Raw genomic sequence first — 22,705 nt, 5'->3', positions numbered from 1 at the left:
TATAAATCAATGAATAAATGCCGCATATTTATAAATACATGAAACTGAACTTTTCTTTATGTCTATGCAAATTAGCTTGCAGTTAAAACTTTACAGTTTTCACCTCAAAAAATACCTTCGGGGATTAAAAACTACTTTCTATTATTTTTTTTTTCTTCTTCTTTTTTTATAATTGTTATTGTTGTTGTTAAATATTTTTGTGTTTTTCATATGTTTACTTGTTACGACATGAGAACCATTTATCTAGCGCTTGTTTCCCTGTTGTCATTGAAAGCAGCACAAGCGGACCGCCTTGTTTTCATCACGTGACCGGAAGCCAGCGTTGATAGTTGAACGGTGTTCGGAGATGTTGATACTTTCGTCGGTGTGACAGACCTGTCTGAAGTTTAAAACAGTGCTGTCGGCAGTTTTTCCTTCTGAGTACCTGAAAAGAAGCCATTTTGCTGATAATTCCTCAGACTTTGACTCATTAAAAGCGGACTGTTTTGGCCTTAAAGCCCCCAACATGCATGCTAACTTTAGCCAAGTCGCTAGCTAACTGGATCCACAACCTTCTGTCCTTTCCAGGAGCACAGCCAGGCTGGGTTGTTTTCTGGCTGTTTTATGTGCTATTTAAGCTCATGCCACCGCCTGTTGGTCCATATAGCGCTAATGTACGTTGTGCTGTTGTTGGACGTTGGTGCTATGCAACTGAATAACGGCTAACTGTCTCTTCAGTCCCGTCCTGAGAGCTTTCTGAGGAGACAGCACAAACAACCCTCACTTGTGTGTCCCAAACATGGACGCTATGGAGCTGGCTTGATAGGACAAGTGTCGTCGTTCACGGTAAGTCAAGATTTTAATAACCTTGAAACAAAATACAGGGGAGTAGTTGTCATGGTGACGGTCATTTTCCAGAGGAAAGTCTCAAGAGATTTCGCCTATGTTGCTGTTAAAATAAGCCTTGATTGAACAGTTTATTTACCTCATATCATTATTTTCATTATGGCTGCTGATGATCAAAAGTTGCTGACATGTTTCACTGTTGAACTGGATATCCGTCGTTTTGCAAAAGTATTCACACCTCGAGCTTTTTCACTTCCAATCAGGTTACAACCACAAACTTTACTGTGTTTTCCTACAGCTTCCTAATGCAATGTAGTCTAGAATTATGAACTCCACGGAATGTTTTATTTTATTTTTACAAATAAAGCTGTGAAAAGTCTGGCATGCTTTAGTATTTAAACTGCTATTGTTAATACTCGCTCTGCCTCCAGCAGCTCTGCACATAAAAGAAGTGAATTTGTTTGCTGGTTATTCTTTGATAAATAGCTTAAAATCAATCAGATTGGATGGAAAGCATCTATAAACATCAGTTTGGAAGTCCAAGATTTTCACATCTATAAGCTCAAATAATATTACATTTCTGTGACTCCATTGTTAACAAATGTGGAAAAGTTGGAGTTCTTTAGCAGAGCTTTAAATAGGCCATCACGTTTGAATGTAGTTAGAAAATTGAATGCTTTGGAGCCAATAAAAGCTAATAACTTTTGTTTCTTTGTGAAAATATCTAATTTAAATATGAATCATGGGTGACTGTAGTTAGACATTCCCATTGCTGTGAGATTTCTGCCGTTGTGTTTGTTAGACAGCAGATGCCTCCTCTGTGAGGCGAGCGACCGCCACCATCATCCCCCCCCCAGTATTACTCCAGCTTCTGCATCATCATCATCATCATCTTCATCCCTGAGCCATCAGGATGTTGGAGGGGCTCGTAGCCTGGGTGCTAAACACTTACCTGGGAAAATATGTCAGCAATCTGAACACAGATCAGCTCTCCATTGAGCTACTTAAAGGTAATAAAAGTTTTATTATTGAGATCTGCAGCTTTTGCCTCATCAAGATGGAGGGAAATCCTGTGACACACCAAGAATTGGAATTTAAGGCATAAAAGTTGATTTTTATTTCTCGTTCATTTATATCCTCAGGTGCAGTGGAACTGGAAAACCTGCCGCTGAGGAAAGATGCCCTCCGAGAGTTTGACCTGCCATTTGAAGTCAAAACAGGTGAGAAAAAAAAGACCAAATAACTAACCCTGGATCACCAGGGGACTGTGAAACTAGAAATAAGGAGTTTTTAGGGAGCGAGATGAGGATTTATTGAGGAGAAGCAGCTCAAAGTCAAGATTAGAGACAGCAAGGTCCTGGAGAGTTTAGATTTTCACCTTCCTGAAATAATTATCCAAATCCTCTTTTTTGCATGAAGTGATTCCAAAAGTTATTAAAAAAAAATCACTTTTGACAAAAAAATTGTTATGCCAGCATTTCAGGAATGAGACGGTGTGTAACCAGGAAGCTGACTTCACATGGATTAACGATTTTTTTTATGGCACTTGGCAAGATGTAATGATTGTTACTGGTTTCTCAGTTGTGACTGCATGATGTTTTTATGACATTTTATTTTAGTATTTTTAGTTTGTAAAGCACTTTGAACCACCTTGTTGCTGAAATGTGCTGTACAAACTTACTTCATTGATTGATTGACTGGGATGATCACATTCCTGTTGATCATCATCAATCAGTAATAATAATGGTCTATTTACTTGCTGTTGGTCAGGACTCTGGCAGCAGCATTTTCTGTTTTTAACTGACACTTTAACCCACCAAAATAAAAGCTTTCACACAATTTTCTGTCTTATTTTGACAGGAAAGTCTTAATTCTGGTTTTTGACATGGTAGTAGGCTAATGTATTTCTGAGTTTAGGATTTTAACATCCTGTTTTGTTTTTACTGAGTCCTGACAGGACCACATACAGAGAGTTCTTTCTTTTCTGCATTAAACTGTAAGGAGTTCTGATTTATCCAGTTAATATTCTATACATGCTTTCACAAAGTGATTTAGAGGGACTGAAATATAAAAATGTTTGTCGTCAGCATGGTACAAAATGTTATGCTTTATTAAAACATGTAAAAGTGTCCCGAGAACAGAACCTTGGGGAACCCCATATGTGATATTCACATTTTTTTTAATGACACTATAATTTAAGTTTAGCTGCCATGTTTTTCTGATGCCAAAGTTTAAAAATAAGAAAATTGTGCATTGTTTGCTTTTACACATTTAAACTCATGATTTTGTGTTATGATGCATTAAAAATGTTGTCCTTTTCCAGGATTTATTGGGAAGATCACTCTGCAGATCCCGTTCTACCGGCCTTACAGTGACCCGTGGGTCATCTCCATGTCCCAGCTCAACCTCATCATCGGCCCCACGCAGCCGCAGGAGTTTGACGCAGAGAAGGAAAATGAGGAAGTGAGGGAACGCAAAAAGTACCTCCTCAGAACTATCGAAGATAAATTCAAAGTGAGTAAAATTTTGGGTTCTTCCTGTTTTTATAGGTTTCTGTCTCTTCTGTTGATTATTGTTGACATTTTCTGTTATCATGCCTGTGTGGCTCCTGCAGAGTGAATGTGAGCAGAGAGGAGAGTCGTACTGGTACTCTGTCACCGCCTCGGTCGTCACCAGGATTGTTGAAAACATTGAAGTGCGTCATTCTGCTTCATATACTTTCATATCATGTCTTATAAACTAGTATTACTGGTGAATATGACTTGTTTTCTTTCTGCCTTTTGTGTTCAGCTGAAGATCCAAAATGTTCACCTACGGTTTGAGGATGACGTTTCCATCGCGGAGAAGGCCTTTTCTTTTGGCGTTTGCATTAGCAGCGTGTCGGCTCATAATCCCTCAAAAGAGTTGGTAAGCGTTCGTCCTTCAAAGAATCATGTCCATGAAAACAAATGTACTCGTGATTAGCTTCTTCTGCCCTTTCATCAGTTTTTAACTGCAGAGTAAAGTTACTGTTTTTATTTTATTTTTACTAAAAATGAGTTTTTATTTTTAGCAAGTTTGAATCTTAGGTTTAAAAAAATGCACAAAAAGTTTAAAGATGGGTAAAGAGCAGTGGTGGCGGCTAACTCTAAAGCACTAATCAGAAACTTTAGTTCCAATGACGCTAACGTGCTAACCAACATGGTATTTAGTGGAAGCTAGCGCTAAAGCCGGACCTAAGTGAGTCAGAACTTTTATGTTGTTTATTATTTACAGTCAATATCATATTCACACCTCTGTAGTTTTAACTACAGTTTGCAGAGATTTGAGGATGATTAAATCAACTGTTAGTTTTAAACAAAGCTTTGAGCCGGTCTAAGTCCAGGGTGTTAAATAAGGTTTTGTTTTTTTCTCAGATCCATAAGCCTTTCAAACAAAAGCAGCTGGAGATTGAAGACTTCAGCGTTTACTGGGACACCAAGTGTGAAATGCTGGGAAAGCTGCCGGCAAGCCAGGTCCAGGTTGGTTACACATTTAGTTTTATTGATTTATACGCTTGTGTGGCTCTTTGAAACGGTGCAAAGATCACGGTGTGTCCCGCCCTCTCCGCCTCATCCTGAGAGTTTCTGCTGCAGGATAAAGGCCTGTGATAATTCTGGGACACATTTGTAAATGACTCAGCACAGCACAGCACAGACACAAAGATGTTTGAGCATCTTCATGTGGATGATGGAGTTCCTTCTGTAAAGCGTGAAACAGACATTTTGCTCTTTTCGTTGAAATGCAGCAGTAAAAGACCTCAGGAATGGCGCCTTGTGATTCTCTGACTGTTTTCCATCCCGGCAGGATGCGATGACTCGGTGCATGCAGAGTCGCCAGCACCAGTACATCTTTGAGCCAGTGTGCGCCTCTGTGCTGCTCAGGAGAAACACCTCCAGGGAGCCGCTGAGGACCCGGAACATCCCTCGGATCGAGGGCCAGGTCCAGCTGGAGCCCATGTCTTTACGTCTGTCCCAGGTTCAGCAGAGAAAACAGCCCATTTCTTTCTGGACGATATCTGATTGTTTCTGCTCTCTGAAAGCATTTTTATTGCGTTTTCCTGATATTTTCTTACAGGTTCAGTACCAGCAGATCATGGCTTTCCTCAAAGAAGTGGAGCGCAGAGAGAGAGGGATGCTGTACAGAACATGGAGACCCAAAGTCCCGATTTCTGGGAAGTAAGTGCTGTCTTTAATCAACCAATCAGTCACCAATCAAGTTTATTTGTATAGCATGTTTCAGCAGCAAGGTGGTTCAAAGAGTTTTAAATCATAAAAACACAAAATAAACAATTGAAACATTACATTTTTGCAAGTCCCATCATTACACATCGAAATGCTGGTCAATGTTTCAGTTAAAATGTTTCAGAGCAGCTGAAACATTTTAACTCGTTTATAACCAGCTGGGTTTTAGAACTCAGTGTTTCGGCTGTTTTACAGTTTTTGTTCCAGATTTGTTGTGCATAAAAGCTGAATGCTGCTTCTTCGGGTGGTGTAGAACAGGTGGTGTAGAGCCGGGTGGTGTAGAGCCGGGTGGTGTAGAACCGGGTGGTGTAGAGCCGGGTGGTGTAGAACCGGGTGGTGTAGAACCGGGTGGTGTCTTCCTGGTTTTACTCAGAACTCCAGCAGCAGCTTCTGGATCAGCTGCAGCTGAATGATTGATTTTTTTTTCTTCTTTTTTATGAAGACACTGTTGCATTAATCAATGACTTCAGGGTTTTTATTTTTCCTGGCTCTAATTTTCTTTGCCATTTTGCTGATTTCTGACTGAATTTCCTCGTTGATTTCTCCCCAGCGGCCGCATATGGTGGCTGTTTGCCATTCAGGCCAACCTGAGTGACATCAGGGAGCAGCGGAGGCGAGGCAGCTGGGCGTTTGCCCTGCAGCGCGCCCGGGACGCCCAGACCTACACCGGCCTGTACTTCAGGAGGCTGAAAGCCGCCTCCCTGAGTCCAGAGGACGAGGTATAACCGCACATCCACGGCACCATGCAGTAAACATCACACTCAGTCTGCAATACAAGCAATATTATGTTGTCATGAAAACTGATTTTGTTAATCTTACCAACAGTTTGAGAAAGTTTAAATAAAGTTTAAGAAAATATATTTTAATTTTTAAAGCAGATCAGTTTTTTACACCTGAAGCATATTGATAATTACTGATCCCTTAAATGTGACCAGTTGGTAAATTTCATGATCAAAATCAGTGAATTTTGATGATGCACTGATTAGTTAATGACTAAAAGCATCTGACTGTTTTTGGTCGAACTCGTATTAAGTGTGGTGAATTAAAAAATTAGATTTTTAAATTAGTCATAAAAGTTAAAAATTTTCTCCTTGCAATATTTTCTCAAGATTTTTTACACTCAACAAAATGTAAAATTGTTACTGGTTTCTCAAATCGTGACTGTAAGTTGTTTTTATAACGTTTTATTTTTGTCTGTTTATGATGTGAAGCTCTTTGAACTGCCTTGTTGCTGAAATGTGCTACAAAAATAAACTCATTGATGTTTTACTACCTGCGGGGTGGAGGATGTAAAAGTGTCTCGAGAACAGATCCCTGGGGAACTCCATGTGTTACTGTGCTTTATTTTGTAAATAATGACACTTTCATGCAAAGTTGGCTCGTTTAACGGACTTTCAATGCAACTTTGCATGACGTGTTATTTTGTGAGTCACAGACGTTCATAAAGACTCCTTCATGTTTATGTCAGTCTTATGCACAACCCGTCAATTAAAGTGTTACTGAAATTCTTTTGTAATTCCAAAGTACAGTGAATGTTTGTGTTTTTAAATGTTTTGTTGGAGCTTTATAAGCTGCTTTTGTTTTAACTAGTTTCTTCTGGTTTCTGTGTTTCAGGCTGAACTAGAACGAGTTGAAGAGGAGCAGACACTGGAGGAGCTGCAGATTCTCAGAGAAGTTGTCCATGACAGGTTTCGATTGCAGGAGGAGATGGCAGATGTACGTTCAGATGATCACAGGGTTTGCAAATATAGAAGTGCATATCATTAAAGGAAAAAAATGTGGTAGAAAAAGATGATGCAACTCCTGTTTAGCCCTTTGAAGCTAACATTTTCTAATCTGCGTGTTACATGTAACTTCCCAGACTTTGTTGTAACAGATTTAATTTTTTCACTCTTGTCTCTTGCAGAACATTCGGGAGCCTAGCGGCAGCCCCCAGGCTGCTCCGCCTGCCACATCCGTTCCTAAAAGTGGAAGCTACAGAATGATTCAGTACCTGCAGTCTTGGTTCCCTGGTTGGGGCGGCTGGTCTGGGAACGCGGAGGATCTGGAGACACCTGAAGAACTCCTGCCAAGTCCATCATCCTGGGATATTCTAGGTCAGGCTGCGGACTGAAAGCGGTTCGGCGCTCATCTGTTACCCCTGCAGCTGTGGAAGAGTGATCTGCTTTACGCTGTAATCTTTAACTTTTCTGACTCTTCTCCAGCAGAGACAGGGGATTTGTTCGACCCACTGGAGGACTCCCACACTCTGAACACCTTCACTAGACGAGACTACATGTTTGCTCGACTGGAGTTCTTTTTGGAGAAGGGCGGAGTCACTCTGTTTCACGAGGAAAGGAGAGCGGACTCGATGCACGAGAGTGGAGTCCTCCAGCTGGAGTTCTCAGGTGCAAACATAGAAACTTGACTACATAAATACATTAAAATAACCATCACTATTCGGTTACTTTTAAACATAATTTACTCATTACACTGAACAACTTGAAAGTTGGCAACTGATTTTTATTTTATTTAAACCTAGAGGAAGTTAATAAATGATAAAAAGTAGTGGGCCATGTATTAAACCTCCACCAATAACTTTACCTGGTTTTGATGTGGAAACTGAATGTGACTGGAGGAAATTAAACACATTTTAAACATTTTTTATAAAAACATGGTTCTAATTTGTTTTGTGCTTCAGAAATGTAACAGATTTCTCTTTGGAATCATAGTTTGTATTTTGTGGCGTTAGCAAAACTCAGCAACTATAAAACTGAAACCATGAGTGAAAAATCTGTTCCAGAAAATCACTTCCTGAATCGCAGGCCTTACAGGAAGGGCTGTAGTAACAAACTGGTTCAGCATTAGCTCCTGCTAAGTACCAAGATGGTTAGCGCTTAGCGTTGGCAGAATTAACTTTTAGGAATCTGGTTGTAATACTTTCCTTTTTTTGCTCCAGTTTATCAATTTTTACCATAATGGAAATAAATGTTTTTGAAAGTGGTTTTTCTTTCAAGCATGTTTTTTTTATTTCTACTTATGTCGAGCAAAATATGTGATTCAGCAAATATTCTATCACTAAGTTAATTATAACAAGGGTTATCTTATTAATAATTTGCACACAGCAAATAATTACAGTTACATTACCCTGTAATTACACTATATTTGTGGTGCTTTACTCAGGAGTGAAGGTGATCGTGGAATCTCTTCCTCGCTCGGAGTCGTCCTTGCTCTCCGTGAAGCTGGGCAGTCTGTTCCTCAGAGACCTGACCACTCAGGGCACCATGTTCCCCTTCCTGGTGTCGCCCAAAATGGTAATCCACAAGCATCATCAGCCTGCACCTTAATAATGCTGGTTTTATCATCTCTGTGGGTCTAACAATGTCCACCTCTTGCAGGACAAAGTTGTTGTTGCCCTTAGTCAGTCCATGAGTCAGCACAGCGCTGCTGCTGGTAAGGATTTATTTATTTTATTCAGTTCAGTAATGCTCTGCACGTCTCTGTCAGTAAGTTTAAGGTCTTTCTTTCAAAACAATCTGTTGTGTTATCAGAGTGCGATGCTGAGTGGACTTCTCCAGTGTTCGAGATGATATACGAGCGCAACCCTGTGAGGTCCAAATTTGAGAGGAGGCTGGAAGTGAGCACCAGTCCATTAAACATCATCTACAATCCACAAGCCATGAAAAAAGTGACTGAATTCTTCTATAAAGGAAGAGTTCACACTTCAGGTAAGTACAGAGTATGAAAACTTTCTCAGTCATCTGAAAAAGAAAACATGCCTTCTTTAAGTTTCATGGTTTTACACATGAAGACAAGGTAAATCGGTGCCATACTTGTCTCCAAAACACTGTAAAAAAGTCCCTAGAAAAGTTGCTAAATACAGTAACAAAGTCTTAAGTTGGCAACAGCCTCCCTTTCCCACTCCGGTCATCACCACACTAGGCCACGCCCCTCAGTGTCTCTTTGCTCCGCCCACTTTCATTCAGCATGAAAACCGTTTTTATTCGTTTGAAATTAGGTGCAAGTCATTGAGGACCTAGTTAAGACCAGACAGGACCGATCTTTATTAAGTGTTGCATTTGTTCCTCCAGGGTTCGGCTACCAGTCTGAGCTGGAGCTGAGGGTGGCCGAAGCAGCAAGGAGGCAGTATGACAAGCTGAAGAAGCAAACCAAGGCAGAGATTCGACAAACTATCGACCAGCTGCTCGTTGGAGAGTTCATTGTAAGAAAAAAGTTGCTGGAATGTCACATGAAGCAGATATAAACTTCAACTCTACTGACATGTTTTTGCTTTTGCAGGAAAACGGCAAGCGCTGGACGATGAAGCTGGATATTTGCGCGCCTCAGGTGGTTTTCCCCGATGACTTCCAGGCGGAAGACCCGATGCTCGTTGTGGTGGACTTAGGCAGGATCCTTCTGACCAACTCTCAAGGTGAAGCAGCCGACAGTTATCCTCTCTTTCCATCTGATGGGATTTAAATCACCCTGTAACTGCTGATATTTGTTCCCCTCTCTGAAGATGACAGCGTCATCAGCTCTACAGCTGCTCAACCTCAGCAGGACGTCCAGAGTGACGAAGAGTACCAAACTCCTCTGGCCACCCCGCCCGAGTCTCCGCTTGCAACCGAAGTGCCTTTAAAAACGCTGTTTAAAAACCCAGAACTTCCCAACCTCAGATCTCCGGAGGCTGTGAAGGCCTACAGCAAAAAGCTCTATGAGAAGTACTGCCTTTCATTCAAGGACCTGCAGATTATGGTCGGGCGCTACAAGGACAGCTGGAAGCACCTCCAGGACAGCGACGTGGGACCAACCCACGTTGTGGAGAAGTTTAACGTCCTGCTGCAGCTTGAGCAGCGGCTGCGCTACACTTCGGACCCTCAGCTGCCCGGTGCGGTGCTGTCGGGAACGCTGCCGGATCTAAAGGTGCACATCAACCTTGAGAAGATGACCGCCATCAGGACTTGTCTGGTGCGGCTAACCGGGCCAGCAGAAGGCGACAGCGGCTCGGGGAAAGATCCAAGCGGAGGGTCCCCTGACCCTCCCACGCTGCGCCGGGACAAGATCTTCCACAGAGTAGACAGTTCATGGAAACTCCACGATTCTGCCAAAAACCTGACGCAGAGCGTGATGACGTTAGAGCAGCACACACGGGAAGTCCTGGTGGAATCCCACCTGCTGTTGGCTGAGTTCAACATCAACTACATGCAGCTCGGTGTGGAGAGCAACGGCCGCTATATTTCTGTTTTTAAAGTGTTTGGCACTAATGCTCATTTTGTCAAGCGACCTTATGACGTAGAGGTCGCTCTGACCGTTCATGGATTTCTCCTGGTCGACACGCTGCAGACGTACGGCTCCGACTTCGACCTGCTCGTTGCGTCTCATAAGCATCTAAGCTTCGACGTTCCCACTGGTAGCCTCAGGGAAAGCCAGCCGTCTTCCCCCACTTTGTGTGACGAGCGGACCTCTGAGCATCCTGGAGTCCATTCTGGGTCATTCTCTGATCTCTCCCCTTGTAGTTCCTTCCTGAAAGACCAAGACGCCCTCATTAGGCTCGAGTACCAGTTTGTGAGCTCAGACTGTCCCTCCATGGACCTCAACAACTCCCTCCAGGTCACCAGCATTCAGGTCAACAACCTGGACATCATTCTCAACCCTGAGACCATGGGGGAGCTGCTCAAGTTCCTCCAAAAGTCTTTCCCCAAAGAGGAGAATGCATCATCCACCCAGGAGTGTCCAACGCAGCTGTCCAGTGAGGAAGACAACCGGGCCTATCAGGCAACGTACGACCAGAACAAGGAGCTAACCGTGGAGATCCACCGCCTCAACCTGCTGCTCCTGCGGACTGTCTCCTCCGGCACCGCCCTGGCAGTCGAGAAGAAGGGCCTGAAGATCGCCACCGCCAGCATCTCTGGCACCAAAGTCAACGTTTCCCTGGGAAGCCGTCTGGATGTCAGCGGTTCCCTGGGATCATTGCAGCTGGTGGATTTAACCCAAGAGGCAGGAAGAAACCAGTTTGTGGTCAGCATTGGGAGTGCTGAGGACAGCTGCTCGAGTCCCCAAGGTTTAACGTTTCTGCCCGACGACCGAGAGTCTCCAACAGACGCTCTGAACTTTCAGTTGAGGGAGAAATCTGAGGGAGAGTATTCCTTGAAGCTAGAAATGGCGTCTCTGCACTACAACCACTCAGCCAGGTTCCTGCGTGACCTCACACTGTCGGCCAACGAACTGGAGGACAGTTTCCGCTCCGTGTTCAAAAACGCCGCCACGAGCGTGTCGACGGTTCTCGCCTCCAAGACGGCGGAGTACAGCGGCAGGGTTTCGCTCTTCGAGACACCGTCACGGAGAACACACACTTCCAGCCATAGCTGGGGGAGTTCGTTTGACCATGAGGAGGACGTCTCTGTTGGGCAGCCCGAATCCGCCCTGGACACCTTCTTCGTGAAGCTGACCCTCAACATCAGCATCGAGTCGCCCGTCGTATCCTTTCCTCGGAAACCCGGACACCCCGAGCTGTTGGTCGGCCATCTGGGGAGCATTACCATCCAGAACTTTGTCAATGACGAAGACTCTCAGGGAGAGAGGCTGGAGGTGCTGGTGAAGGACATCCGACTGTACTCGGTCAACACGAGTCACTTGGTGTTGAAGAGAGCGCCCAGAGAGGAGAAAGCCGACACGTCTTCAACATCCCACACTGGAAACGTCAACAAGGATGAATCCCAGTTCACACGCCACGACTTCTTCGAGTCCCTCAGCCGAGGAGAAGGTGAGAAGATTATAACTAGGGATGAAAGTTACCAATTAATGAGATGATTTAAAGTTGATTAATCTTTCTGAGCAGCTAACAATTAATATTTAAAAACAAAAAACACATAAATTGCATTTTACATCCCAAACCAGACTCTGTTTGTACCGTTTGTCTTTCCTGTTCTAATGTGGCCGCCATCTTTAATTTTGTATCAACTGGCTCCGCTTATGGATGACCAAGTGGCGCCCTCTGCTGGATGGAGGCCAAATCACAACTCTGAAAGAAGGTCTAAATGGGCATTAATTGATTGGAACAAATTCTAATAAACCACTAAAATACAGTTTATTGTAAGTGGATTAATTGTTTACATTATAACTAGAGGTGAGATTCTATTAAAATGTTTAGTTGAGTTAATTGCAGGTTTTGTAATTAATTAATGGTATTTTAATGGAAAGACATAAATAGACAAAATAAGCAATTCTCAATTCATAAACTCTTTTTGCCGCTAAATTATTGATAAAATAGCCATATGAGGTCAACAACAAAGATATCTATTGTTATTATTTATGTTATTTCACCATCAGATTGGTGCTTGGTGCTTTCCACTGCATCTTTTTCTACCACACTTCTTCCTTCCACTCAACTTTCCACAATTATGCTTAGGTTCAGCCCTCTGTAAAGAGTGATCTTCTTCAACTGACCTCCCCACTTATCCAGGTTAAAAACTATCCAGTCTTTGATTATATCTGGCTTAACATAATATTTAAATTAACATATATAATATTAAAATTACAGAGAAGCTGTAAGTGACTTTAATCAAAATAAACATAATGTTTGTATTATATCACTCTGTGTGTAAAGACTCATAATATGAGTCTGTATGACTTTACCTGCTTGGATAAATAATCTATTCTGGTGAATGGGACAGACCTTGGTCTGTTTCACGGATCATTTATTTAACATTTAGCTTTTTTCTGTTCATCAGCTTTCCACATACTGAAAGACACCACTATTCACTTCACTTTTGAGAAAACTCCAGTCGATGAGGATTCTGAGCACATCCTGCTGACCACAGACGAGCCCTTCAGAAGCACAGGCCAGCTGAGAGTCCACGGAAAATTTGTCAACCCTGTTCAGGCAAGTTCTGTACATGAGGTTGATTGACAGCGCTAAGCCCCTCCTCCTGGCTCTGACTGGTTGTTTTTGGAGTGTTTCTTCAGACAGCAGTAGTAGCAGGGGAGCTAGATGTTTCACAGATTACCTGTCTCATTACAAACTGGTGCAGCATGGGGACAGTTTTTATAGATATGTAAAAATGTATTTATAAAGGTCACATTCTGCAGATTTACAGAGTTATTGGCTTAAAACAATCTCCTACATCTTACCATTACGTTAATTTTGTTTTATTTAAAGTGTGATCAGACATTTGCTGTGGATACTAGACCAAAGTTACTTGGTGTTTTTGCAGTGTGAATACAGGTTCTGGTTTCTGAATGTGTTGCTGATAGTCGTCAGTTTGTGGTTAGCAGCTGGTTTTTGTCCTTCCTCAGTCTGATCCTGTTGTGTTTATTGTAGGTTTGTCTGTGTAAACCCGTATATGAGCAAGTCCTCCAGACTCTGGACAACCTGTCCCTGATTGAGGAGCAGCCTCCGACCCCCACCCAGCCGCCGACGCCGCCCCCTCCCACCCCGTCCTCCTCCAGGCCCCACGGCTTCCCCGACCCCCAGGGCGGCCTGTTCGCCAGAGACCCCCCCTCCATCAGCTTCTCTCGCTCCTCCCTGTCCTCCCCGCTGTCCCTGCCGTCTCACCGGCCCGTCCTTCAGCCGCCGACCTTCACCCAGCTGAAGGTCACGCTCCTGGTGGCGGAGCTGCAGGTCCAGCTGAGCGCAGACCTCACGCAGGGCTCCCAGGGTCTGGTCAGCGTGCGCTTCCAGGACCTGGAGGGCCGCTTCACCAAGGACCACCCGCAGCTGCTGGAGGTGCAGCTGGCTCTGCGCGCGCTGCTGATGGAGGACCTGCTGGACCCCAACCCCGACTCCAAGTACAAGCACCTGATGAAGTCCCACGGCGTCCCCAAGCCGTCCACCTTCAGCTCCAAGGAGTACCTGTCCCGCAGCTGCCCGTCGACCTCCAACGCTCTGTCCCCGGACATGCCGCGCTCGCTGCCCGCCCACATCAAGGAGACGCAGAACGTCTTCCAGCCCTACCAGAGGCACCCCGCCACGCCGTCCGCCAGCCGCAAGTCTAAGAAGGACCCGGACTTCCCCAGCACCCCGCCTCCCTCTCCGACGCCACGCGCCGGCTCCCCGCAGCCCGACTCCAACTTCGAGGACTCGTTGGTTCACATCAATGTGCTGCTGGTGGAGGCCGGCCACCCGGAGTTCAGGACGCGCTACGACAGCGTCGGCCGCAGTGTGGACGTGGACTTCAACTGCCTGGACATCCTGATCACGCTCCAGACCTGGGTCGTCATCCTGGACTTCTTCGGCATCGGCTCCACGGCCAACAACCACGCGGTGAAGCCGCCGGCCGCCGCCACCCAGCCAGTGGCCAGACATCTGCTGTACGAGCCGGACGGCGGCGAAGAGGAGGAGGAGGGAGAGACGGCGCCGACGGTCAACACCAAGCTGGACCTCAAGGTTGGTCAGCTGATCCAGCTCTCCTGAAGTTTTTCACCTTTTGGCACCTGGTAACAAGAAACACTGACATGATGATTTTGAAGCACTGATTTATCGGCACCAATTTTCTTAATTTTGGGTGATCAGCCGATACTTACATGTGAAGCCGATCTTCTCTACCTCACCACAGCCGCTGTCCTCTTCTGCTCTGATCAAATGTTCAAACAGTTCATTGAACATTGTAAATGCTGCTTTATTGATCGGTTTTTCAGCAGCTCTGAAGTGAAGTGGTGCCATTGCTGACCCGTCTGTCCTTTTTCCAGGTTCATTCTTTGACTCTCATCCTGAACAAGAAGCTCCATGAACTGGCCAGAGCGAGCGTGTCAAAACTCTCCGCTCATCTTGATAAGCGCGGTACGTTCAGGAACCATTCACATCAGCTTCCTGCAGCCAAACATTCACTCACAGCTTTAATTTCTGACTGCAGACGGCGACCTGAGGATACACGGCAGTTTGGGCAGTCTGTCCCTGAGTGACCTGACCCCGCACGGCGACTTCTACAGAGAGCGCTTCACCACACAGGGAGGGGAGGCGCTGGTTTTCAACATCTTCAGGTACGGATTGTCTCATTACGACTGCCTCTGCTGGAACCGTTTCCCACCTGATTTCTCCTTCGTTCTGACGCCTGAAGGTACGGCCGGCCGGATCCCGACCTGCAGCGTGAGTGTGACGTCAAGGTGTCGCTGCAGATGGCGTCTGTTCAGTACGTTCACACGCAGCGCTTCCAAGCCGAGGTGGTAGCCTTCATCCAGCATTTCACCCAGCTGCAGGACGTCCTGGGCAGACAGAGGGCGGCCATGGAGGGCCAGGCGGTGAGTCCAAACCACCAGGCCCACCTGGGACGTGTGGTCAGGGGATGCTCACCTCTAATCCTGATAAGTAAAGTAGATGCTAAAGATGAGGAATTATGAATATAAACTTGTTTTTTATTGGTAATATCATCATAATTACGGTCAAAATCGCTGAATTTACTCATTGCCTGTTCAAATTTATGGAAAAGGTCCAAGGTGAGGCAGTGTAGTGCTGTAGCTCACCTTTGGGGGGCGCTGTGTCACACAGATTGAATGAAGCAGGCGTGACGTCCAGCGTGAGAATCCGCCCCTGTCTCCATGCTGGAGGAGTCACTGACGACGACTAGCATTGGTTTTAGCTAGCAGGTTGTCAACATAACGCGCTAAATCTTAAATGTTTCTGTGATTCATAAAAGAAAAAGGAGCCCAGTGCTTTGCTACTAACTGTCAGCGTTGGGAGAACTAGATAACAAGGTCAGGAAAAAGTTTTAATTAAGAAAAAATAGCAAGAGAGAGGGAAGTTGTTTGGTTATGCTAGCTTGACTATGACAACAATAACATGTAGATGTGCTGTGGAATTCAGTGTGTTTCAGTTCAGTTAAACATAAAATGCGATTCACTCACCAACTTTGACAGATCAGGTGTTTAAATTAGCTAATCTGCCACCGCTGGCTGATTATCTGTTCAGTATTCATTACCTAATCAATGCATACATAATATAAAATACAATACTTTGGTTAATTTTTAGGTGCAGAATTTAAAAAGGTCAAAGTATGAAAAAGCTGAATCTGCGTAAAGATTGAATGAAAATTAAAAACCTTCAGTCGTTTTACGTTAAAATTGAAATGTAAGCTTCTGTACTGGATGTTGGATGTGTGAGTCGGGAACCTCAGCGCACGTCGCCGAGTCCCAGGTCCAACCCCGTTTCCATGGTAACTGGGGTAACGGGCTCTGTCCTCCCTCTGAAGGTGCATGATCAGCCTCAGAGGGCATCCAGGGTTCTGCTGGACATCGACGCCGGCGCACCGGTTCTGATCATCCCGGAAAGCTCGCGGTCGTCCCGGGTGATCGTGGCCAACCTGGGCCAGCTGAAGGTGCAGAACGTCTTCCTGCCGGCCGGGTCGCACGGAACCGTTTCCCTCCGAGACAAGGTAGAGAAACTCACCATGGCGCACGCCTTTTTCCCCTCTCTGGTGAGTCAGACACGAACACGCCGCTCCACAGCCGCCGGTTCTGCTAACAAACCCGAATTCATGCAGGCGTTTCATGACATTCCACAGATTCACTCATGAAAAACTGTTTTTTCTGAAATGTTGGTGAAATGCTGAATGAATTCAGCTTCACGGAAATAATGTTTTTGTAACCAACTAATTTCTGCATCTTTTATTTTTGTCCATTGTTCGTTTTTTAACGTAAAAAACACTAACTTAATCCAGTTAGACTCAGTTTTGTCTGATATTGGAGTTGAGATAGTTTGCTAAGGAAATTTAGTCTTATGGAGATTTTCAGAGAATATTGATGGAGAACTTCACAATAAAAGCATCTGTTGGTCCACTTCCTGTCTAAGGTTAATACTGACCTTCCTAAGGATGTATGCTTTCCTTTTGGGGGGTTTCCAGAAGCAGGTGAACTTGAGCCAGAATCCTTTTAGTTTTGCATCTCTAACCTTAAAGTCTAAAGGTCCAAACCAAAATGTTTGGTTCTGAAGTTATTCCCTTTGTAATGATTTGGATGAATCAGTGAGACACATTGCATCTCTGGTCAGGAGAGAAACAAGCTAAATAAACTAACCTTATAGCTGAATGTTGTCTTAGCTCCTTCTAGTTGTTCACATGCACCTTGTGTGTGTTTTTAAGAATATTATACTGCATGGACGTTCATACAAGGAGCTGTCCCGCTACCAGGTACAGCTGCCACCTTCTGCTGTGGTGTGAGGTGAATTCTGTCTGATTGCTGTGACCCTTTCCTCCTGTTTCCACCCACCTGAGACCATGACCAGAACCTGAAATCTCTGCAGCACAGACTGGCTGTTGTTACTGTCATATGTTGCATTTTCTCATGCATCACCACAGCCAAATGTATCCCTACAGACTGTGGTGGAAACACACTGATCCAGTTTTCACCTCTGGGATTCCAGGCTGTAACTTTACTGAGAAACGTTTTTTTCTGGGCTGGTTTGTGTTTTTGTTAGCTGCACATGTTCACATGTAACTTGGTGAGCAGGTTTGTCAGTCAAACCCTGATTTTCAGACCTTTGTGGAGGTAGATAAAAACTGTTGAATACAATCGAGTTTTATCTCTAAAACTTTGTAGTAGTGCCGTTTTTTTGTCCTGCATGCAGTGATCGGATGTTGCTTTCTTTTTCACAAAGGAGCGCGTCAGGAGCGCAGCAGAAGGATCGAGTAATGCTCAGGCTCAGGAGAAGCCGAGAAGTTTCCCTTCCGGCTCCGCCTCATCGTCAGGATTTGGCCTCAGCAGACCCAAAGCGGTGAACAGCAGAACCGGCCCTGAGGACGAGGACCCGACCAGCTCCGGTTAGTCAAAGTCAGACATGGTTTCAGAAGGTTTCAGAAGCTGTAACCTGCTGTCCCTTCATGCTGCAGAAGGCCATGTGTGTCTGTTGGACTGCATGGCCCTGGACCTGCAGGAGATGGACATCTTTGCCGCGGAGCGCCTGCCCTGCTGGGACAGCAGCGGGAAGCCCGAGCCCTCGGACCTGATCTTCCCTTCCTACTGGGTCCGTCGAACCGGAGACAACCTGCTGAAAGACTGCTGCCGCCTCACGCTGAAGGTGGAGCGCAACCTGGACAAGTACGTCCAAACGCTGCGGATCGGGGCCCAAAATGGCCATTAGAGCTGTTCAGGGGCCACAACGTTTTAGTAGCTTTCTTTCAATTACACTGACAAAAACTGACAAAGGAAAATCTGTAGAAAGTGCCATCTTATCATCAGAATAGTTGATAGATTAATCGATTACTAAGATAATTGTTAGTTGCCGCCCTACACACAATATTCTAATGAAATAATAAAGCTTGAATTGTAATCAAGGGCCGCCCACAATTGTTCGGAGGCCTGCAAATGGCCCACGGTCCGCACTTTGGACACCCCTGGCCTGCAGCAATACATTACCATCTGTGTGGTCCCAGGAAGATGATTATTGGGTTCAATAAATTTGAAACCTTTACTCTTCACCAAAAAGTAATATTTTATGTTTTAAAAAGCAGCTTCTCTCCTCACAGCTTCACATTTGGGTGAAATAGTTGCAAACTGGGGTTGTTTTATCTCATTAGTGTTTTTGTGAAGACGATCTTCAAAGTGTTACGTTGATTATTGTCATCAATAATCAACTTTCCAGGCCTGGAGCTGATTTTTCTCCTATCATTTCAGGTTTTTGTTGCGTTTCATAACCAAAGCCTGTTTGTAAAACCAGGTTTTGGTTTTATATCTTTGACGTTTTTTTTCTTTTTTTCTTCTCGGAACGGCACCATAAAGTCTGAAACAGGCTTTGGTTACATTAATGTGGACCATACACATCTCCCACACGTCGCCTCGGCTGTGTGGAGGTTTTTAAAGAGATGGCGTCTGTTTTGGGTCTCGGTTTGCGCTGCGTTCAGTGATTTCAGCCTTGTGTCTCCAGGGAGCTGAGCCACGCCGTGCCGGACACGTCCATTCACGGCAGCCTGTCGTCGGTTCACTGCTCCCTGGACAGGAAGCACTACCAGCTGATCCGGGGCATCCTGGAGAACAACCTGGGGGAACCGGTGGAGGAGTTCCTGCGGCCGTACAACCTGCAGCACCCCAGCAGCTACGTGAGGAACCCTGCACACATCTCTCCTTTCCTTCACACATGCAGTCTGTTTAATTTCTGTATGAATTTTATTCTGCTATGTTTCAGCATTCTTTCACTTATTTTTCATTTTCTATCAATTTTCCACACTCCCTCCAGGATTTCTCAGTTTAATTATTTGGTGTTTCCTTTTTGTTTTGCAATCAGATTTTCTTATTTTGTTCTGCTAATTTATAAATATTTGCAAGGAATTTTGCAATGTTTTTGTCATTAAAAGTAAGTAAGTAAAACTTTTTTTGTATTGCACATTTCACGATAAAAACCACAAACAAAAAAATGACTTTACAAAACTACATAAGGAACAAAAAAGAGTCAGTTTACGAGTAAGAAATACTGCCACCTACAGGTGAGAGTTAGCATTACTTAAGCCTACTGATTTTGAGCATTTATGTGGAAAAGTTTCAACAAACTCACAATTATGATTAATTCTGCTGATTTTTGCATTAATTTCTGTAACAGCTGAATTATATCATTTATCTACCAAAGAGGTTTTCAATGAACTTCTCTTTTAGTTGCACATTTAATAAAACATTGACCGTCTCTGATATTGCTGTGTTCAGACGGTGTTGAGTGGAGCCGTCTTCACCAACCTGTCCTTCCTGGTGGACATGACGGACGTCAGCCTGGAGCTGCTGGACAGCCCCACCTCTGCTGACAGCAGGAACTCTTTGGCCAGGTGAACTTCCTCCTTACAGAACCTAAAGGAACCGCTCAGGTCCACATGTGGCTCTAGGATCTCACTCAGGCGCATATTCCCCTCTCTGTCAAAATTATGGCTTTCTCAGGATTTAAGGTTGAATTATAGAAGAATTAAAATAAGAAGAACAACAATAACTTCCTGAAAATCCTTTCAGTACCGACCCATTTCAGTTTGACCCACCATCCGAAGTTAAAGTCCTAAAACGGACTAATATTTTGTATAGTGCATGTATATTGGGATTAACCGTGTAAATTTAATCTGCTGCTGCAAATAGATGGAGTGAAAGATAATTATTACACTCAGCTTTCTATAAATTAATCCAGGGCATGTGTGTTTTCTTAGAAGCAGAACTTTAATTTTGACTAATTAGCTACGTCAGTTTTAATATGTTAAAAATTTTAACATATTAAATCTTTTTTTTTTTTTTTACCTATAAAAGTCTTGTGCCGGAACCTTTGTATTGTGTTTCCGGTACGACCGTAAATCTGATGCACAAGCGGCTTCCACAGTCAATGATGGATGACGAAGCTGCTTCTCTCGGCGCCCTGCAGGTTAATTAATCTGATTGGAGGCTGGAAAAGACTGTTGTTGTGCTAAAAGGAGTTAGCCTATCAGTGAAGCTATGCTAGCCTAAAATAGCATCTCAAAGCTAAACATATAGCAGCTAACGCTAATGTCAGCATACATATTTCTAAAGAAGCTCCATGAACAATCATCTTCCTGAAACACCAGAGAAATGAATGGATAGAATAACATTTTGCTGCAATCTAGTGTTGAAGGACCTAAATAATAGATTAAAAATGATAAATATCTTTATTGTTGAGCTCATATGTCTACTTATTCAGTTAGTTTGAAGCAAAAAGGGTTTTTGGATTGTAAATATTGCTTATTTTGTCAATTTTATATATAGCTTTAACTAAAATGCAGTTAATTAAATACAGACTCTGTAATTAAGTCAGTAAAACATTTTAATGGAGTCCCACCACCCGCATTTTTACTTAAAACTGGTCACAAAGTCAAAAAACTTTGGAAATATGAGCCTGAAAATGTTGGATTTTACAAAAACCCTTTTTGAAATCCTGTCAGTGATTGTCAGACCAGTTCAATCATCACAAGTCAACATCCTGAAGAATTTCTGGTATAAAACACTTTACTACAGCTGAAAAACGTCCAAATTAGGATTGTAGACCATATTTGGTATTGATAAAAAAAATAAAGAAATTCCCAAAAATTAACCTAAAAGCTTGAACACAAACACATGTGGAGGCCTTTTAAAGGCTTAAACACATGAAATATGTTGTTTTTAATGGTTTTGGTGTGTTTGTCTTGCATAGGTTTGACTTTGTGAAATCCAAAGTCCTGTTTGAGAGTTTGTCCGACGGCTCCAAGTCAGTGAACCTGGTGTCTCACTCTCTGCTGGCAAACGACACCAGATACACTGACACCACGAAAAGCAGCGAAGACAGCAGGTTCAACGTGTTCGACTGCATCCTGCAGCCTTCGAAGACAGGAACCAACCGGGCGTCTCTGCAGCTGGAGCTGCACTACAGGTGACTCACAGCAAATTACTCAGAATATGAGCACATGCATGAAGGTGTGCTGTTCGTACAGGTGGGTAGCGTATCCAAACATTATACTCTGGTAAGAGTAGCTCTCCTTCAACATGTTTTTACTCAAGTACATGTAAAATGAGAAAGACGGTATTTGGTAAAAAGTCTACTCAACTACTGAGTAACTGATCAAATTATCAATCATTTAATATTTAAAAATGACAAAATCAGACAGACCAAAATATAAAGTTAGGTGGAATTGTTTTATTTTAAGGACCAAAATGAAAATAATTAATATAGTTAACAAAAAATAACAAAATCAGACAAAATAATTGTTTTCAAGTACATTTTTTTCAATAAAACAACATATAAAACTAACAGAAACTGCAGGTGTGTGTCTGTGAACTTTTGGTTAAAACGTGTTTGTTTTTCATTCAGTGGGTAGAAAATCCAGAAATGTTACTCAAGTAAGAGTAAAAAGTACAGCTTAGTAAAAATACTCCTAAAAGTAATAATAATAATAAAAAAAAGTTATATTTAATCAATTGCATTTATGTGAGTAACTGGCTACTGCCCGGCTCTGGTTCTGCGTAGATGCACACGGGACTCGTCCAGCTTCACGGTCGTCCTCAACAACCTGCGGGTCTTCCTGATCTTCGACTGGCTGCAGCTGGTGCATCACTTCTTGCAGCTGCAGCCTGAAAACGCCCCGAACGACATGGAGAGTCAGCAACCCTGCACTGGATCCGGCAGCACCGCCGCATCCGGCAGCACCACCGCATCCAGCAGCGCCGCCACGTCCGTCATGCCAAAGACGGTGAAGAGCGGCGTGGTGACGAAGCGGTCCACGGTGATGGTCAGTCAGGACCGCTGCCTGGAGGTGAAGATCAACGTCACAGGTGAGTAAAGACAGCTCACTGACCCTCAGTGGTTCCGTTCAGCAATTCATAATTTATATGTTGGCTTGTTTCTTTGCTGTCCAGGCACAGAGTTTGTGGTGGTGGAGGACGTTTCCTGCCTCGACACCAACGCCATCATCCTGAAGGGAACCACGGTCCTCACATACAAGCCCCGCCTGGTGGACCGACCGTTCTCTGGCAGCCTGGCAGGAATAGAGGTGCTGCATCTCCTCCATTGCTTGGGGTTGACACCGGTTGCTATTGGTTACTACAGGTTGCTATGGGTTACTATGGGTTGCTATGGGTTGATGCCGGTTGCTATGGGTTACTACGGGTAGCTATGGGTTGATGCCGGTTGCTATGGGTTACTACGGGTAGCTATGGGTTGATGCCGTTTGCTATGGGTTACTACGGGTAGCTATGGGTAG

The 22,705-nt window shown here is 44.1% G+C and overlaps 1 protein-coding gene across 1 annotated transcript in view; it reads left to right on the top strand.

Annotated features, from left to right (window-relative positions):
• Positions 1-308: 308 nt before the first annotated feature.
• vps13d (vacuolar protein sorting 13 homolog D) overlaps positions 309-22,705 on the top strand; it is a 52,821-nt gene continuing 30,424 nt past the window's right edge. Inside the window, 32 exon segments of the mRNA XM_007574408.2 lie at positions 309-825; positions 1,628-1,835; positions 1,968-2,045; positions 3,149-3,339; positions 3,440-3,520; positions 3,616-3,732; positions 4,221-4,325; positions 4,651-4,821; positions 4,921-5,021; positions 5,638-5,806; positions 6,702-6,803; positions 6,994-7,183; positions 7,292-7,474; positions 8,250-8,380; positions 8,465-8,519; positions 8,618-8,794; positions 9,158-9,288; positions 9,366-9,498; positions 9,586-11,829; positions 12,797-12,948; positions 13,387-14,451; positions 14,754-14,844; positions 14,918-15,044; positions 15,122-15,302; positions 16,250-16,432; positions 17,653-17,815; positions 17,885-18,092; positions 18,919-19,090; positions 19,689-19,804; positions 21,163-21,378; positions 21,973-22,277; positions 22,362-22,495. Of these exon segments, the coding sequence (XP_007574470.1) occupies positions 1,739-1,835; positions 1,968-2,045; positions 3,149-3,339; positions 3,440-3,520; positions 3,616-3,732; positions 4,221-4,325; positions 4,651-4,821; positions 4,921-5,021; positions 5,638-5,806; positions 6,702-6,803; positions 6,994-7,183; positions 7,292-7,474; positions 8,250-8,380; positions 8,465-8,519; positions 8,618-8,794; positions 9,158-9,288; positions 9,366-9,498; positions 9,586-11,829; positions 12,797-12,948; positions 13,387-14,451; positions 14,754-14,844; positions 14,918-15,044; positions 15,122-15,302; positions 16,250-16,432; positions 17,653-17,815; positions 17,885-18,092; positions 18,919-19,090; positions 19,689-19,804; positions 21,163-21,378; positions 21,973-22,277; positions 22,362-22,495 (7,569 nt within the window). The 5' untranslated portion in view covers positions 309-825; positions 1,628-1,738.

The sequence above is a fragment of the Poecilia formosa genome, unplaced genomic scaffold (assembly GCF_000485575.1).
Source record: "Poecilia formosa unplaced genomic scaffold, Poecilia_formosa-5.1.2 Scaffold351, whole genome shotgun sequence".
NCBI lineage: Eukaryota > Metazoa > Chordata > Actinopteri > Cyprinodontiformes > Poeciliidae > Poecilia > Poecilia formosa.
This window is presented reverse-complemented; position numbering and strand designations above follow the sequence as displayed.